This window comes from Carlito syrichta, unplaced genomic scaffold (assembly GCF_000164805.1).
Source record: "Carlito syrichta isolate Samal-C Ts95f unplaced genomic scaffold, Tarsius_syrichta-2.0.1 Scaffold314127, whole genome shotgun sequence".
Taxonomy (NCBI): domain Eukaryota; kingdom Metazoa; phylum Chordata; class Mammalia; order Primates; family Tarsiidae; genus Carlito; species Carlito syrichta.
Window position 1 is genome coordinate 488,932 of NW_007258223.1, and position 19,874 is coordinate 508,805.

The window sequence follows — 19,874 nt, forward strand, 5'->3', positions numbered from 1 at the left end:
GACACTTTGCTAAAAAGGTAAAAGGCAGTACTATGTATGCTATCTTCTGTGTAAAAAAGAAAAGAAAATCATGGAAAGATACACAATAAACTAAGAACAGTGGTTACCTGTGGTAGTAGATAAAGAACTAAGGAGGTGGACCAAGGATGAGTAGAAAACTTTGCACTATAAATGCTCACCCTTTGTTTATGAACCATTTGCTAATTCAAAAAATTAAATTTAGAGAAACCAAGTAAGCCCTCTCTCTCTACTTAACATATAAGTATATATTAATATTTCTCTTATATGTAAAGTAGGCAGAAAAAGTCATCAGAGTAATAAACACCAAACTTAGCTGCTGTTACCTCTGGAGCAAGGAGGAAGTCTGAAGTATGACTCATTTTTAACTCTATTTAAACACATGTATGTATGTATGTATGTATGTATCTATATATGTATATATAGAATAAGCATGTATTATTTTAGCTACTTAACAATGTTTTCCACATTAACAGAAAATTACCTTATAGTTCTAAGTACCAATTATTAAATGTTAAGAAAAAAAGCTTCATAGCCATTTTATTTACCTCCTCCCCAAAGATTTTTTAGTACAAAACATGGCTTTTTCTAATCGTTATTTCTTCAAGTCCAGTGGTTACTCTTTACCCAGGTAGCTTCAAAATTCTGACCCATCACAATCCACCACTGTATGAACCCCGATATAACAAATAATAATCCTTATACAGTCAATTTCATTTAAAAAAATCATTTAACACCAGTGATCTAAAGCTGTATTTAAGATATTTAGATGTAGTCGGGAAACAAAATCAAATAGTCGGGAAACAAAATCAAAACCAAAGATACTTAAATATAGATCAAAGTTGTTTATCCATACAGAGTCTGAAAGACTGATTTTTCCCCTCACCTAGAGTCACATATTGCAGTCATTTAAAAAAGGGGTAATTCAATTTACTAGTCTATACACTAATCATACATAATTCTTACATAATTCTATGTTCTTTTCTTTTTTAAAAAAAAATTTGTTTTAATTTTTTGAGTGAAGGCCTCACTTTGTTTCCCAGGCTGGAGTATAGTGGCACACACACAGCTCACCACAGCCTTGACCTCCTGGGCTCAAGCAATCCTCCCACCTCAGTTTCCTGAGTAGCTGGGACTACAGACGTGCATCATCACACCTGGCTAATTTTTTAAAAAATCACTTTTTGAGATGGGTCTCACTATGTTGCCCAGGCTGGTCTCAAACTCCTGGGCTCAAGTAATCTTCACATCTCAGCCTCCCAAAGTGCTGGGATTACAGACATGATCATGCCTGGCCTATAATTCTATTTTCCAATGCCCTAAACATAAAAACGAAACACTCTCCTTAAATAGGCATGTATACATATGCCATATAGCTGAGTTATAGGTTGTCTAGTACTGTATTTAACTCTTTTAAACACGGCTGGAGGAAAAACAGAAACTATAAAGATTAATGCTGCTATAAATTCATTATCTCCAACTTCAAATGGGCCCAACATGATATCTGATAATTTTTCCATTTCTAAAAATGATTACTTTCCTTAAGCTCCATCCTTGGTACCTTTCATTTCCTTTGGGCAGTGATCTCACCTTAGTCTAATGAAAAAAGAGATTCCTTCAACTTCTTGCCAAAATACCTAGAAACTTGCCTAAAGTCACAACCATTCATCGCTTTTATTCAAGCCACTGAACAAGAACATATATCTAATCAACATCTAGATATCTCCATGTGAATACTTAATTGCCAGCTCAATCAACAGGTCTAAACTGTATTCATTGTCTTTGCTCCAAAACCTACTCCCTTTCTTGCACTCCTTAAGTAAATTGACACGTAGGAATCTTCGTCCACCTACAGTTTGTGATAATAAAATTTCCTCCTAAATATCTTAAGGTTAAGTCTCATGATCACAATTCTCATTGTCAGCTCTACCATATCATATTTCTTATAGTTCCCTGAGCTCTGTCTTGCATCTCAGTCTTTTCTATTTGTCTTTGCATAGAATTCCCTTTTTTCAACACCTTCCTAAACCAATTCAGCAGATTATAGTCAAGACACTTGTCCCACTGCTGCTGTCCCCAAACTGGGTAGATTTCCTTGCTTAATATGGAGTTCCTGGAATGCCTGTCCTCTCTTAATATCATTGTTTAACAATGTCTTCACTTGGATCGAATGTTTTGAGGCCAAAAACTACAGATCATGTCTGAGTTGATGTGTTCCTAATACAGAGTACAAGGTCTGAACTATAAATACGCAGAATAATGAATAAATATAAATGAATAAAACACATCAGCTTACCAGTTATTTGCTGTGTAGATCCATTTAAACCTGTCATTCCATTAATTTCTCGAAATGTTAAGAACTGTCCTGTCTCAAGTTTGTGAGGATGATTTTCAAGGCAAGTGACGATGCCAGGATTAGCCTAAAAATAAGAGTAATCTATTAAAAAACGAGCTAATGCATTCATGTATCAGTGTGAACAATTACATAAAAAACGAGAAGTTATCACAAAATTTTACAAACCAAAATTCCAAGTCATTCCTCTGTTAATAGAAGCCTTTAAAAAACTGCCACAAAATAATGGTCAAATTACTATTAATTTTTTGTTTCTTTGAGTCAGAGTCTCACTTTGCTGCCCAAGCTGAAGTGCAGTGGTCTGATCACAGCCACAAAACCTTCAACTGCTGGCCTCAGGCATTCCTTCTGCTTCAGCCTTCCAAGTAGATGGGACTAAAGGCACGTGCCACCAATCCTGGCTAATTTTTTGTAGAAACAAGGTCTCACCATGTTGCTTAAGCTGGTCTCAAACTCCCGGGCTCAGGCAATCCTCTCACCACAGTCTCCCAGGCATGAGCCACTGCGCCAGGTCTATTATTACTTTTATTTTATTTTATTGTTTTTTTTTTGTTTTTTTTTTTGAGTTAGAGTCTCACTCTGTCACCCAGACTGGAGTGCAGGGACTGCTCCCGGCCACTGCAGTCTCAACCTGTTGGGCTCCGGCAATCCTTCCACCTCAGCCTTCCAAGTCGCTGGAACTACAGGCGTGCGCTACCACGCCCGGCTAATTTTTGACTTATTTTTGAGATGAGGTCTCGCCAAGTTGCCCAGGTGGATCTTGAACCCGCGGGTACAGGCAATTCACTCACCTCAGCCTCCCAAAGCGCTGGGATTACAGGCTGAGTCACCGAGCCCAGCTTATTATTACTTTTAAAGTAAATACTAAATAATATATACTTTGTACGTTTGGTGGGAGATGTTCAGAGATTCCACAGAGGAGTTCAAATATTTTATAAATTCAAAAATTCTTATGATTTGTACAAAACATTAAGTTATCTACTAGTTTTAAAGTCATTTCAGAAAAAACTCTGTATGAATATAAAATGAAAGTCTAACTTCGAAAATCAAAGAAATGTAGAAATGTGAGGAAGCAGGAGAAAAATTTTAACCCTTTGCACTTGGAGACATCTCATGGATCACATACCAGTAACTTAAAAGCACTTTTTTTTACAAAACAGTGAAAAAAATACTACAGGAAAGAAATACTTCATATTAAATAGTATAGTGTTGAAACCAGTTATTTTACTGTAATGATATTTGACTTATAATGGAATTGTGGACATTGAGGAACTTACTTATTACAAGAAAATCAAAATTTTATGTCTTATATTTTTCTAATTGTGGTAACATGGGAAAAAGTCTCCAACATACATTGTAGGTTCATTGATACATGGTGTGCAATTTGTCTGACGTCTTCTACCTGGTTTTTCTATTAGAGCAGACAATGCAATCTTGTTTTCTAACTCCCACATTAATAATATGTAATTTATTGTCCAATCTGTGTATCATTATGAAAGCACTCACACATTCACTTTCTACATAACTCCAGCTGATATATATATATATTTATGTATAACTCAGTATATCATCTCTTTATTTGCTTTTTTTGTGTAATATGAATGGAAAACTTCAAGGAAACATACATTTTAAAAATAATTGTGCTGGCATAAGTTTGTCCTATATAATCACCAGCAATCTCTATGTCCCATAAGAGACATCCAAATGGTTTGCTAGATTTACAATGTCCCCAGAGAGAACACTCAAGTGCAAAGGGTTAAAGATAGAAATCTGGTAGTTTACAGCTTGCCCAAAACAAGAAAGAAATACTGCATAGCTTATCAGTTTATTTCCTACACTACTCAGTAAAAGAAAATACCAATGCAACAGAAGAATTCATACAGCCTCTTGGAGCTTATTCTAACAGTGTGTTTTCTCAGCGACAAACTAAAACCAACCAGAAAAGGTAAAGGTTGAATAAGCATTAATGTGTCTGGAAGAGTAACTCAGGTAGTATAATAAACCAACCTGTAGCAGAAAGATGCACAGAACGCTTGTTTAATACAGTTTTCTTAAAAAGGCATGAGAAAAACATTGTGCTGGGTTTAAAAATAAAGCATGAAGAAAGAATACAAATTTCATTATGTCAAAGTACATTATCACTCCCTTATATTTGGCTTCTTTTGGGCTTTAATGTAAATTGATTACAGTAGGAGCCCCCAAACCCTAGGCCCAGGGCCAGTACTGCTGTGTGGCCTGTTAGGAACTGGGCTGCATAGCAGAAGGTGAGTGGCGGGAGAGTGGAGGTCTGCCTGTCAGATCAGTCAAGGTATCAGATTCTTATAGGAGCATGAACCCTAATGTGAACTGCACAGGTAAGGGTTCTAGGTTGCGCATTCCTTATGAGAATCTAATGCCTGATGACACTGTCTCCACCCCCACATGTGAAAATTGTCTTCCACAAAACTGGTCTCCCTGATGCCAAAGAGGCTGGGGACTACTGGGTTTCAAAGAGTACAAAATTATTCAGGCTAAAAAGAATGAGTACTAAGAGGAGATCATAATGATATTTGCAGTACTTTTATGGAATAGAACACTGAAGTTCTATGACATCAAGAGTGTGGTTAGAAAATTCAGACTTTTTGATTTAAAGATTAATTAATTCGTAAACTTTCCCACCTTCTAAATAATGTTTTAGAAATATAACAAATCAGAAATGCTTTGGTTTAAGGTAATTCAGGGATGGCTCTTCCTGTAACCAAAATGTTGGGCCAGGTGACTTACTACATATTTAGTACATCCATGATCTGATACAGTCAACACTGAATCACAGTTCATGCCCCACTGGAACATGATACAAAACAAAATTAAAATTTATGACAAGCAAATATTGACCTACCAATTATGAAATAATGCTAGAGAGAACCCAAAATACCCTTATCAATTAATATTCCAATTTCAATTCACTTTTAATATAATGTAGTCAAACAAAACAAAACATTCTCTCAAAAAACACCATAAAACAAATTAAAAACATTGTATTTTTTTTGCTAACACCAATATTTGCAATTTAAAAAAAAATAGTGTTAACATCCACTTTTTAAAAACTTTTAAAAAATTCATTAATATAACCATACTTGCGTTATGTTTGAAATGAAAATTTCTTTTGGTTCTTCTCCTGTTGTATCTAAAACTTCAAATTCATCACCGAAGTCACAAAACAACCGTGACGAAATTCCATATATGTCTGCACTGATAAACTGTGAAGTGGGGGGGAAAAAAAACCTTCAAGTTTATTTATTTATATAAAGAAAAAAAATAAACCAGTTCTACTATTCTTGGGCCCTTTCATGACAATTTCATTTACAATAAGTGTATCCTTTGAAATACAAAGTCAATCATGATTAGGATAAATTGTTTGCAGGCTAGTTTAGGAATCAAAGATTTTGATATTTGGTAAATATCAAATATTTGGATATTGAGTGTAACTAAATTAGAAATAATATCAATGAATCATGATTATCAATTCTTTGATTTTTAAGTAAGAAAAATACCGGCCTTGTCACAAAACTCAAGCACAGTATATAAGAGACATATCTTGGCTTAATGGTCTAGCAGTGAATTCTTACTTTATAAAGAAGGACTGGAGTATCCATTTGCCAAAGCAGTAGAGCTAATGGAAAATAGAACAGACTTAAAAGGTGAAACAAGACTCTACAAAAAAAAAAAGGGCTGAGAAGCTGACAGTACAAATCAAAGTCATGAAAAGTAAAAGTTAAATTCTTCAACACAATTATAAATTTTTTTTTTTTTTTTTTTTTTTTTTGAGTTGGAGTCTCACTCTGTCACCCAGGCTGGAGAGCAGTGGCACGCTCCTGGCCACCGCAGCCTCGACCTGCTGGGCTCCGGCGATCCTTCTGCCTCAGCCTTCCAAGTAGCTGGAACTACAGGAGCGCACTACCACGCTCGGCTAATTTTTGATTTATTGTAGAGATGAGGTCTTGCCAAGTTGCCCAGGTGGGTCTCGAACCCGCGGGCTCAGGCAATTCACTCACCTCAGCCTCCCAAAGCCAAGCCCAGCTATAAATTTTTTATTAAAACAATTTTTCTCAACATGCATTGTCTCCATTTCAATAATTGGCAAAGAAATTGCTTTTGTGCTTAAAACTATTTTTAGAGCTACTACTAATAAACAGAAATCCTTACTTTACAATGCATTCGATCCTGTAGAAGGTAGTATTTTTCTAACAAAAGTAAATATATTGATATTTTAGTATAAGAACATACCTCATTAAACAGTTTATAGCCCCAATTATACAAAGTAGTGAGATGGCTAATAGAAGACTTCCTTCTACTTGATCATGCATTGCCTTTATGGAACAAAATCAGTATATACATTTTTATATGAGACATAACACTGAACAGAAATTTGGAAGCTTTTTTTTAAGTTTAAAAGTTGTAAATTCCAGGATAATTTACTTACCTCTTTCCAAAATAACTCTAATGTATAGCTGTATATACCACTTATATAAATGAATATTTTATCAGCTAGTGCAATTATTTTGTTAAACTTCTGGGCCCTGCTGTAAGTTGACTGACTATTCATTCTCATCTCTTCTAAGATACAAACATCTCAGCCAAACTACTGCAGTAGTGCTGAACTGGTCTAACTGCCTCTACTTTGCTCTTATAATCCAAAAGTCCTCCTTCTTTTGGATCTCTTGCATGAATGTATACTCTTAAAATTAATGAGGACCCAAAGAGCTTCTGTTTACATGAGTTATACCTACAGATATTTCCTATGTTAGAAATTAAAACTAAGAAAAATTTAAATCACAAGAACACACACAGAAACACACACACACACACACACACATACACACACACTCTATTAGCTGTGAAAGTGGGGACATCATCATCACATCATACAGACTCTGGAAAACTCCCTTGTGCCTTGTAAGAGAATGAGAGTGAAAAAGGCAAATAACAAATTACATCTTAGTAATAGGAAAATAGTCTGTGCAGATCCTCTGAAAGGGTCTCAGGAACTCAGTGTCCTTGGGCCACACTTTGAAAACTGTTGCCATAGTCTACTCTCCACATAGCAAGCCATCATAGTGATCCTTTAAATATCAGATTAAAACTAAACTCAAAGATTCTATCCTCTAACTACTTCTCCCAACCAAATCTTCTGGTATGTTTTTTTTTTACTTCTGCTATCCTCTCCTCCTTACCTAACTCCATTTTTGTCATGTTTGCCTCCTGTTCCTCAAACACACCAAGTTAATTTTTACACTTGCAGGTCCTCACACTTGCCAACCCGCTGCTTTAAATGCTCTTCCTTAGATACAGTTGTTCTTTATCACTATTCACAGCTCTGTTCTACTGTCATCCTCTCACAGAGGACTTTCCCGACCTTCTAAGCTAAGAGAACCAGAACTAGCCCCTCTCAACACCATGCAGATATTATTCTCTAGTCTTTACTCAGAATTTTTTCTTCATATGACTTAAAACTATCTGAAAACACACCATGTATCTGTTGTTTACTGTACTCCACTACCAGAAGACAATTTCCATAAGAATATTTGTCCTGTTCACTAATGTATTCCTAGTGCCTAGGACTGTATTTGGTATATAGATGTTCAATGAATATTTGTTAAAAGAACTGTTTGAAAGCCATCATCATACTATATTTAAAATTAAATGCTGAATTCTTCCTTAGTTTCTTAGTAATTTGTCTATAAACCAAGCTCAGGTCCTAGTTCTAAAAATAAGAAATGAATACCAAAATTAAAGAAAAAAATATTCTTGTGATTGTCCTCATGTAAAAAAAAGTTTCTTATAAACCCACCAAAAAGCTCCAAATTCTAACAGTGAAAGTGTTTTTCCTTGGGTTAACCACATGTCATTTTTAAATGATACTACTACCTTAATTGGAGGGCACTTAGAACGACAAAAGTCATTGATCTTCTTCTGCAATGAAAGCTTCATCTCAGTCAATACTATACACTGTTGAGAATACAAAAATTAAAGACTAATTAATTTTGGTAATACAAAACAATCAGAACATTAAAAAACTACTATCCTGGGGCATAACATTCTAAGGTTCATGCCTTTAGAAGTAGAGAAGAGCAAACGTAAAAATAGCATATACAGGGAAAAGCCTGACCATATTAAATTCAATATCATCAAAGGCTTCACAATTAGAAGCAACATTAATATTCTATGTGGCATTTATAAACTCCAAATGGTCAGAGATTTATCTGTTACTATAGTGAAAATACTAACCTAGCCACCAGAGTATTATTTTCATGCTAACTTTAAAGGATGACAATTACATTTTTCAGAAATCCAATCACTGGCTACTAGAAGATGTCCAGGTGATGACTTAGTTGTATTCACCTAGCTCTGTAACAGAGACATTTTTTAAATTTTTTAATTTTTTTGATTAGAAAATACAGTTTATTTAGGAAGCAAATTGATGAGAGAGCGGGAGAGAGGGAAAGAGGGGAATTGCCTACCCAAGGGAGGGGAAGGGATCAAGGACATTTCTAAGCATTATATTTGCTGTGTAAAAACTGAGGGAAGAAGTAATGGCTTCTCAGAGACAAAGAGAAAACTTACTTAACGCACACTATAAAAAAACAGCAGGTTCCCTAAGCTCAATGTTCGTCTCTAAAGTAGTCCACTACTCTACAGATATCCACTGAGCCCTCTGCATTGCAAAAGTGGGACTTATGGAGGTAAGAGGAAATACAATATAACGTCCACATTTTTTGCTATACGTTGCACAATTAAGTCCTTAGTATCTGACCTAGGAATTGCATATTTTCTGCATCTGTGAAATAGTAATAGACTAACTTATCAGTTTACAAATAACATAAAATCAAACACTAGACCCAGCATATTGAATTTGACTTGTGTTTTATCAATACTAAAAAATTCCTAGCTGTAGTTTCTTTGAATATGGCTTTTTCTAATGCTCTTGCTCTAGAAATTCAATTTTACAAATGGAACCTTTTCATTTAAGCTCTCATTTCTTTTAATTTTTTCTTCATGTTTTCTCTTATTTCTGCGTGCTATAGTCTCAGCAATTTCCTCCAGATCTTTCAGTTCACTAATGCTTATTCCACTGTGTCTATCCACTGTTTAATCTACGCACTGAATTTTAATTTAAATTATTTCCGTAAGTTCTACTTGGTTCTCCATCATACTTGCTTGGTCTTTTTCAATAATGTCTTATTTTTACACTGTATATTTAATGACTTCCTTTAAGATTTAGTCATTTTCAACATCTGCATTTTATAGGCTCCTTCCAATAATTCCACTGTGTGAAATTCTTGGAAGTTTAATTCCAGTTGGTTATATTCACTGACTCTTGATCATGCTGAACTGCTTTGTCATGTCTTGTTATTTTGGGTTGTGACCTCAAGGGGGCTTTGTAATATTGGAATAAATTGTGGCCTAGTTGAGGTTATATTTCCCTGGATTTGCTTAGTTTTGTTGCTATCTGGCACACTCTAGGGTATGGCTACTATAATACTACTTTTTACATTAAGTTTTCAGCTTGGAAATTTCCAGACCACAAAAGATTATAAAGTTGATCTCCAAAACTGTGCAAGGGCAGGCCAATGGTTATGAATTCCAGGGAAGACCTTTATTTCTCATCCATAGCTCAAAAGAAAACAGACAAGCTTCTTGTTCCAATGGGTAAAGATTGTTCTAGCCCAGTCTTAGACTGTAGCACTCTGAGATGTAGCTGAGGATCCAGCTTTATGAAGAGGGAGGAAATCTCAATTCCATTTCTCTAGCTTATGTAGTCCTAGGCCTGAATCTTTTGTTTCTGTGTAACCATTAATTCCCAAGAACTTTGATTACTGTGACAGGCAACTGCTGTCCCTGAGAGTGACTAGAGCTAACCATTCACAGGTCTTTTAGCCACCTGTGAGCACTTCCCTTACATTATCTTGAGCTTACATAGTAATTTAAAAGAAGGTCTGTTTAGCAATTCTAGGTGCTTTGTAGGAGGATGGATTTTAAGTTATCCAGTCCAGAATAGAAGTCTATACTGACTTTTAAGTGGGTAAACAGCATAATCACAGAGAAAAAATCAGTGTCAAATTAGTCACTTTTAGAACATCTGACGCACTGAGAATTTTGTTGTTGTTATTTAAGAAATTGCTGCCATAATAGATTGAACTACTGATTATATTTTACTTCCCTATAATTGTATTGTTTGCCTGCAGTTTTAGAAAGAGCAGAGTATACTTTTTTGCTTCCTGACTTTAAGATTAACAATGTGACTTGTTTTGGCCAAATGGAAGTAACACAAATAAAGGTTTGACATGTGCTTGGGTGGTTGGACTTGCTCATTTGTGCTTCTGCTACTACCATGAGAATATGACCTGGGTAGCCTCCTGGTCCCAGAAGAGAGACATGGGGCAGAAGCCAGACTGCAGTTCAATCCAAGTTGAGTTAGGCCTAGAAACCTCAACTGACATTCAGGTGAATAAGGAAGAAATGAATACATGATGCTACAAGCAATTTAGTTTTGTGTAGTTTTTTATGCATACTACTGTAAAAATAGCCAACTGAAAGAACTACTTTGTCACAGCCCCATTAAAAAGTGGGAAAAAGACATGAATAGACACTTCTCAAAAGAAGACATACAGGCAGCCAACAGACACATGAAAAAGTGCTCAGCCTCACTCATCATCAGAGAAATGCAAATCAAAAATCACACTGCGATACCACCTAACCCCAGTAAGAATGACATTATTAATAAAACAAAAAACAACTGATAGCAAGGATGCAGAGAAAAACAAACGCTTCTACACTGCTGGTGAGAATGCAAACTAGTGCAATCTCTTTGGAAGACAGTATAGAGATTTCTGAAAGAACTAGAAATTAACCTTCCATATGACCCAGCAATTCTTCTATTGGGAAAATACCCCAAGGAACTCAAACCACTCTACAAAAAAGATACCTGCACACATATGTTTGCTACAGCTCTATTCACAATAGCAAAAACATGGAACCAACCATGCTGCCCATCGAAGCTGGACAGGATAAAAAAATGTGATACATATACACAATGGAATATTATGCAGCCATAAAGAAGGACAAACAAATGGACTTCGCAGCAACTTGGATGGATTTAGAGTCAATCATACTCAGTGATCTATCACAGAAACAAAAAGAACAGAGTACCATATGTTCTCACTCATAAGCGGACCTTGAACAATTATCATAATACTATAAGAAAGGGATTGGAAGTAGTGGGAAACTGCCAGGGGACGGGGGGTGGGATTGGAACTTAAGGGAAACTGCCAGGGGAGGGAGGGCACACCTCATCAACAAGAGTACCTGCATAATCAACATTTGTATACCTAACCCTGAATCGTACATCTTTAAAATTAAAAAAATTTAAAATTTAAAAATTAAAAAAAAGAACTATTTTGATAGTAGTTCTAAGGCCTCAACCCTAAAATGGAGAATTTGAAAGGTATTCTAATAAAAGTCTTCTAACTTGCAATTTTTGTTCTGTTCCTCAACACATGAAATTAGTTATACCATACTAATACTTAACGATTTGTCTTGGACTGTCAGTAACATTTAATACAAAATGTAGTACTAACCTGGTATTTATCTAAGAAGGAGAGATCTGTGGTCTCATTGAAAGGAACAGAAGACGATGTGACATGAACATATGGATTTAGTTCTGCAATATGTTGAAGTACAGCTTCAGTCCTAAAATAAAATAAACTTTACTATCTTTTGTTCAATATACTCAATCTCTTAAAGTAGGACACTTTAACAACATCAGAGGAACCTGGCATATTATGAAACTTCAATGGAAACTTAAATTTTAGAAAAAAGATACCAAGATGTATTTATCTTTACATATAACTACACAATATTGAGATGATGTACTGTCACATTCCATAGTAAGCCACCTAGTCCCAAATTCAGCAATACTAAATATCTCCTTCAATAAATTCAAAGAAATACATTTCTGGGCAGCAGTGTAAATATATCAAAAATGTGATGAAAACATATAATAAAACAAGAATACACCAACACTTACTTATCGACAGTTGTGTAAATTTATGGTGATGAGTTAAACAACTATGATTGACCAGTGCTCTGAATACAGAAAATATTTTAAATAATTGAAAGAGTTAAAAAAAAAAACTAATGATAATATATCAAAATATCTTCACCTGTTTCTCTTATTAACAATGTCATTTTCACAGAGAAAGAAGTTGGTTCCTAGATCCCATGCTTGGCATTTTTCTGTATCATGAATTGTAAGTGCCTTCAAAAAAGAGTAAAGCATCAGTTGAAGTCAGGAGGAAAGACAAAAATGCTCACTATCTCTAATATTATTTAGAATGTTTTAGAAATATTATTCTGTGTAATTAGACAACAAAAAGTAATGAAAGGCATAAGAACTGGAAGTGATAAATAACTAGGTATTTATATATACATCTGGAATTCCCAATAAATTGATTGAAAAAAATCCTTTATATAAAAAGAATTTAAATTTATGGAAGTAGCATGTTACAAAAATCAACATATAAAATCTAGAAAATTCACAGAAACACTTCCCAATAATCCATGTTCCAAGTAAGAAATACAACTAATGAACTAGAAAAACGTAATTTATATCACAAACCATAAACCTTATAGAAAATGGGGTAAGATATATGAATGAGTATACTGAAACAGAACTCCATATGGCCTTTGAAAATATGTAAAGATGTTAACCCTTGCTTAGGAATGAAATATCCTTCTTTACTCATCAGACTGGCATAAATCCAAAAGTTGGCGAGGGTGAGGTAAATCAGCCACTCTTAGATATCACCAGTGAGACTGGGCAGTGCACAAACTTAATAGAAAGGAATTTGAAAATCTCTTTCAAAAGGATCTATGTATTTATCCTTTGACACAGCAATTCCACTTTTGAGAATCTATCTCAAAGATACACTTGGAAAAAAATACAAAAAAAATGTACAAGGGAATTAAATGTAGTATTATTTGTAATAGCAAAAGACAATCAAAACGTCCACCAATGAGGAACTGGGTATAATACATCCACACAATGTATAACCATGCAACTATAGAAAAAAGAATGAATGACATATTTATCATTATGGAGTAGACTCTAGAAAATGCTGATAAGTGACAGTAAGGTAGAGGAAAGTAAAGTACTTTATATAAGAAAGGCAAGAGGAGATAAATACATATACACACATGAACAGATATGCATGTATGTGTGTATACACTTAAAAAAATGAAGAATAAACCAAATTTTAAGAGGGGGTAATGGCTAGGCATAAGGGCTCATGCCTGTAATTCCAGCATTTTGGTAGGCCACAAGGTGAGAGAATCACTTGAGGCTAGGAGCTGGAGACCAGCCTGGGCACATTGGTGAGATCCTGTCTCTATTAAAAATAAAAATCAGTTAATTTGTCTGCCAATTCCAGATGTGATTAAAAAAAGATCTTAAATTGTTTTCAATAATATACTGTTATGAATAATATTATTGGCATTCTGAAACCATGTCATATGGATAAAATATATAGCAAATAAGTAATTAAATTGATGTAATTAGGATCAAGACACAGTAAGAGAAAAGAGATACAAACATAAAATCAAAAAAGTAAATATCCTATAATCCAAACTGTGAATTAGAAGTTTCAGTAATATTTTATAATCCTGCACTTGAAAATCAGAAATTGAAGTGTTTACTTATTATAAATGTTCTAGCTCTGTCTCTGTCTACCAAAAAGACTTCATAAACAGTGACAAATACTACTAGGGTTGTCTCAAACAGACTCAAAAACTTAAAGAGGATTCCAATAACTAAAAATGAAATAATCTGAGCATCAGTTAAAAGAACAACAGTAATGGATCAAAACACAGCAAATATGCTAAATTCATGAGTTTATCGTGATGAACACACTTATACAAGTCCACTGGTCACTGTTGGGGGATGACAGGAAACTACTGACTTTGAAAACTAGGAAATAAACGGGGGAAAAATTAAGTATCCTGCCTTTCGTACATGTATAGCCTATACTTTTGTGAAGCCACATAAGTGATGATTGACAAATTTTCTTTTTAAGATATTATTCCAGCTAATAAACAAGTAAAGGGTCAGATGTGGGTGGTGGCTCACACCTGTAATCCCAGCACTTTGGGAAGCTGAGACAGGAGAATTGCTTGAGTCCAGGAGTTCAAGACTAGCCTGGACAACATACCAAGATCTCATTTCTATTAAAAACAAATGAAGAAGCCGGGCTCGGTGGCTCAGCCTGTAATCCCGTGCCTTTGGGAGGCTGAGGTGAGTGGACTGCCTGAGCCCGAGGGTTCGAGACCTGCCTGGGCAGCGAGACCTCATCTCTACAATAAATCAAAAAATCAGCTGAGCGTGGTAGCGCATGCCTGTAATTCCAGCTACTTGGAAGGCTGAGGCGGAAGGATCGCCGGAGCCCAGCAGGTCGAGGCTGCGGTGGCCAGGAGCGGCCACTGCACTCCAGTCTGGGCGACAGAGTGAGACTCCAACTCAAAAAAAAAAACAAATGAAGAAAAAGATAAAAGAATGATAAAATACCATCACTGTCCCTAATGAAATAATGAATCTAAGCAATGATCATTAATAGCTAATAATAAATAACCAAAAAAAGGTCAACAGAATATTATTGTCTCCTGATTGGAAAATAATCTCATCTATGAAGTAGTCTTGCCAAAGAGAATCAAATCTGAATCTGATTCTCTAGCTTTAAACTACCAGTTTATAGGAAATACAGGAATAGAGCTACATGGACATATCACTGGTTTCTTCAACAAATGATTTGCAAAGAAAATAAAAAAATCATTGAAGGGAAACCTGTAGATGAAAAGAAACCAAGTTAAGAATATGGATTTTTGCCGGGCTTGGTGGCTCAGCCTGTAATCCTGCACCTCTGGGAGGCTGAGGTGAGTGGATTGCCAGAGCCCGCGGGTTCGAGACCCGCCTGGGCAGCGAGACCTCATCTCTACAATAAATCAAAAAATTAGCCGGGCGTGGTAGCGCACGCCTGTAGTTACAGCTCCTTGGAAGGCTGAGGCGGAAGGACCGCTGGAGCCCAGCAGGTCGAGGCTGCGGTGGCCGGGAGCGGCCACTGCACTCCAGTCTGGGCGACAGAGTGAGACTCCAACTCAAAAAAAAATTAAAAAAAAAAGAATATGAATTTTACTTGGATCCTCTTTAGAACAATACAAGCTTAAAAAGAAATTTCTTAAGACAGTTGGAAAAATTTGAATTCTAACTAGAGATCTGATGATTGCGGTATGCAGGCTTTAAGATGGTCCCAGGGCTATCTACTTCCTAGTATTCAGATCTTTGTGTCATCCCCTCCCTTAAGTGTGGGCTAGACTTACTTCTGAGGTTAAATTACAAAAGACTTATGACTTGTCTTTTTTGCATACTCCTTCTCTGGTCTTCTTGCTTGCTTACTCTAATGAAGCAAGTTGCCATACTGGAGAAGGCCACATAGTAAGGACCTGAGGGTACCTCTGCTCAACAGTCAACAAGAAACTGAGGTCCTCAGTCCAACAGCCACATAAGCAAACTTCTTCCCCAGGATGACTTGAGGGCCCTGCTGATAACTTTGACTTCAGCCTTCTAAGAGACCCCCAAACAGAGAAACCAGCTAAGTCATGCCTGAATCCTGACCCAAAGAAACTATGAGATAATAAATGTTGTTGTTTAAGCCACTAAATTTTGGAGTAATTGCTCCACAGTAATAAGTAAACTAGTATAATGTTATTAAGGACTTGTTACTTTTTAGTCGTGAAAATAATATTGCAGTTATATTCTCAAAAGATACCCCTATCTTTTAAAATTAATACTAAAATATTTAAGGTTTATATAATACAACATCTAAAATTTACATCAAAATAATTTGACAGTTGGGGTAGTAGAGAATAGGAAGGAGATATATGAAACAAATATGTTCACGAGTTAGTAATTGAAGTTCTGCAACAGATACACATGGTTTTTTTAAGCTATTCTTTCTACTTTTGTGTATTTTTAAAATTTCCATGGTAAGTTTTTTAAAAAGGAAAGTGATGCATTAAAACAATGCTGATAATAAATTAAGACATAAAATTAGACAAAGTAAAAACAATATTACCACTAGAAATAAGCAAAAAAGGACACAAAACCACTTTTTTTCTAAGAACATTTACTTACCTTAATACCTGCAAGAACAAGATTCTTTGCTATTAAAAAAAAAGAAAAAGAAATAACTTACTATTAAGAATGTATACTAGGTATCTCCTCATGTAGCTTAGTCACATATCTTACAGGATAATTTTAACTTTTTAACTACTCAGAAAACACAAGTTCTTTGTTAAATTTGCAGAATCATACCACCCGGAGATAACCCACCCTATAGTTTTAGTATATTCTTCCAGACATGTTTTTTTTTGAGTTGGAGTCTCACTCTGTCACCCAGGCTGGAGTGCATGCAGTGGCACACTCACAGCCACCCAAAGTTAACCTGCTAGGCTCAGGCGATCCCTCTGCCTCAGCCTTTCAAAGCTAGGCACATACTACCAGGCCTAGCTAACTTTTTGATTTACTGTAGAGATGAGGTCTCGCCAAGTTGCCCAGGCTGTTCTCGAACCCGAAAGCTCAAGCAAAGTTGTTAGGATTACAGGTTTGAGCCACAGTGCCCGGCCCAGATATGTTTTTATGAATATAGTACATGTATGTGTGCTAACATAATGAATTAATGGATAGAGATAATCATTAATGGCTATTAACAACACAAAAAGAAGCAATGAGAGAGTTATTATTGGTTCTTTGTGGCAGAATATAACAGTATCATGAAATCATCTTGCCAAAAGAATCCAAAATGAATCTGATTATGGTTCTAAATCTAACTTCTTTTATAAGAAATACAAGAGGGAGGAGCCAAATTCTTTAAATTATCTTATGTTGCTCAATAGTGCCACACAAAATTACAAAAACAAATACTGCTTACCAATTTCCAAGCCAAGACCACCCATACCACTTAGGAAAACGTGGGTCTTGGCCATCTTCTGCATTGCTGTATCTCCAAGAACGTACCTCTGCCGACTGTATATAAAACACAACGAAAAACAAAAAATTGTTTCATCAAAAATTAGGCATCTTTTAAAGTTGTTTGCAAATTAACTGCCTGGGAATTCAATCCTGCCCACAGACTTGTTTTGAATGAATTGCATAGTGTTTAAACATTCTGAGTCAATTGCCAAATAGGTGACATATTTTGAAAGATCAGATGATTTGGCACCACGATCCATATTCCCTCAAGGCAACAGACACATGGAGCTGAGTTGCCCTGTTCAGACAAGAAGGATTATATGCTCTAGATGTGCCAAAATGCCATGCTTCCCTATTCCTCTAATTTTTCAGTGGCCACTATAGGCATTTAAGTTTTGCAATCTCCACTTTAACTACAAACAGGATTTTTAAGGCAAAAAAACAGTTTTTAAATATTATTTCAAACTTAAAAGCTGGTAAGATATAAAATATTTTGTTACATTATGCATCCTAATAGCCACAAGGTAGATCAGAATGAGAATTTTAAAAATAGACACAGGCAATTTAAAAGTCAGATATTTTAATAAAGTCATTCATAAGAGTTTATCTAAAAAACAATGAGAAATGTGATGCCATCCTTGAAGATAACATAAATCTCACTGAATTCTTATGAGAATCATTTGAAAGATTAATTCAGCATAAATAACAAATAATTTCAGAAACCCTTGAGTTACAAGTATTTACTTTTGAAATTAAGACAAGACACACACATACACATTTATGCATGTTTGTTTAAAAAACAAGTATTGCCAGGTGTGGTGGCTCACACTTGTAAACCCAGCACTTTGGGAAGCTGAGGCAAGAGGATTGCCTGAACCCAGGGATTCGACACCAGTTTGGGCAACTTAGTGAGACCTCATCTCTACAATAAATCAGAAAAATTAGCAGGGCATGGTGCTGCACACCTATGGTTCCAGCTACCTGGAAGGCTGAGGGAGAGGCTACAGTAGCTGTGAGCTTGCCACTGCACTCCAGGCTGGGTGACAGAGTGAGACTCCTACTTCAAAAAAACAAAAACAAAAAAAAAGTATCTTTAATTTCTATTATCTCAGCTTTTCATATACAACATAAAAGCCTGAAAAGGGCTTGTGTGTGTGTGTGTGTGTGTGTGTGTGTGTTTTAATTTCAAGCTGGAAGGAAGGCAGAAAGGAAGGAAAAAAGCTAGCTAACTAGGGGTTTTTTAGACAAAACTTTATAAACACAAGCTATTTTTATTTCCTTGCTTGCTCCCTACAAAATATAATAAAACCTAAATATTTCTTCTTAAGTCAGTGCTTAAGATTTCTGTTTTAGAAAGTAAAGACTATCTATTTACTCATTACATACTCGTTGAATACCTGCCATGGTGTACACAAAACAGTCTGATAGTCTTATGACCCTTATTTGTGTACCCATAAACAACAAAGTTCTGCCTGTTTTTAAACTTTATACAGACAGAATCACCTTGAATACCTCTGCCTTGTTCCTTTTCAATGAAATTCTAACTATGAACTTGACATATTAATACATGCAGCTGGTCATTAATTTTCATTTCTGTCGTATTCTATTCATTATACTATTCTATTACAATAATACATCACAATTTACCTATTCTACAACTTTGGACAGTAACAAATAATGGGGCTTTGACCATTCTTATAAATATCTCCCAGTGCACATTTGCCATTGTTTCTTTAATACATATTTTTAACAGTTGTTAAAGATATAACATATAAAGTTCTTTATATGCATTCGGTTAATTTTAATAATTATGTTGATGAAATCTTTTATAACTCTTCTGATTTTTCAACTACTTGTTCTCTTGCTTAATAAAAATCAACATTTCAAAAACCTCCCATTATGACTGTAAATTTGTCTATTGTCCTAGTATCCCAGGTGCCTGAATAATGTCTGGCATGTAATAACAACGTCTTAAACTTGAGTTTTTATTATGCTCTAAATGTTGTTTTAAGTGTTTTACTTGTTTTTAACTAATTTAATCCTCATAGAAAGTCTATGAGATTATTTCTATTATAATGCCCATTCTTGTATATAAGAATACTTAAGCACATAGAAATTAAGTAACTTAAAAGTAGTGGAAGTAAGATTCAACTCAGGGAGTCTAGCCTTAGTAGCCACCATACTCTTAACCATTATGCCACAATACATACAGATTAAGAAAGAGACACAGCCGGGCTCGGTGGCTCAGCCTGTAATCCTGCGCCTTTGGGGGCTGAGGTGAGTGGATTGCCTGAGCCCGTGGGTTCGAGACCCACCTGGGCAGCGAGACCTCATCTCTACAATAAATCAAAAAATCAGCCGGGCATGGCAGCGCATGCCTGTAGTTACGGCTACTCGGAAGGCTGAGGCAGAAGGATCGCCGGAGCCCAGCAGGTCGAGGCTGCA

General features: G+C 35.6%; 1 protein-coding gene across 1 annotated transcript in view; it reads right to left on the minus strand.

Moving 5' to 3' along the window:
- UBA6 (ubiquitin like modifier activating enzyme 6) overlaps nt 1–19,874 on the minus strand; it is an 80,979-nt gene that overhangs the window by 44,731 nt on the left and 16,374 nt on the right. Inside the window, exons 2-8 of the mRNA XM_008071146.2 lie at nt 17,389–17,483; nt 16,593–16,621; nt 12,574–12,668; nt 11,989–12,100; nt 8,279–8,359; nt 5,488–5,610; nt 2,315–2,438 (exon numbers count right to left, since the gene is read on the minus strand). Of these exons, the coding sequence (XP_008069337.1) occupies nt 2,315–2,438; nt 5,488–5,610; nt 8,279–8,359; nt 11,989–12,100; nt 12,574–12,668; nt 16,593–16,621; nt 17,389–17,483 (659 nt within the window). The remainder of the gene's footprint in view (nt 1–2,314; nt 2,439–5,487; nt 5,611–8,278; nt 8,360–11,988; nt 12,101–12,573; nt 12,669–16,592; nt 16,622–17,388; nt 17,484–19,874) is intronic.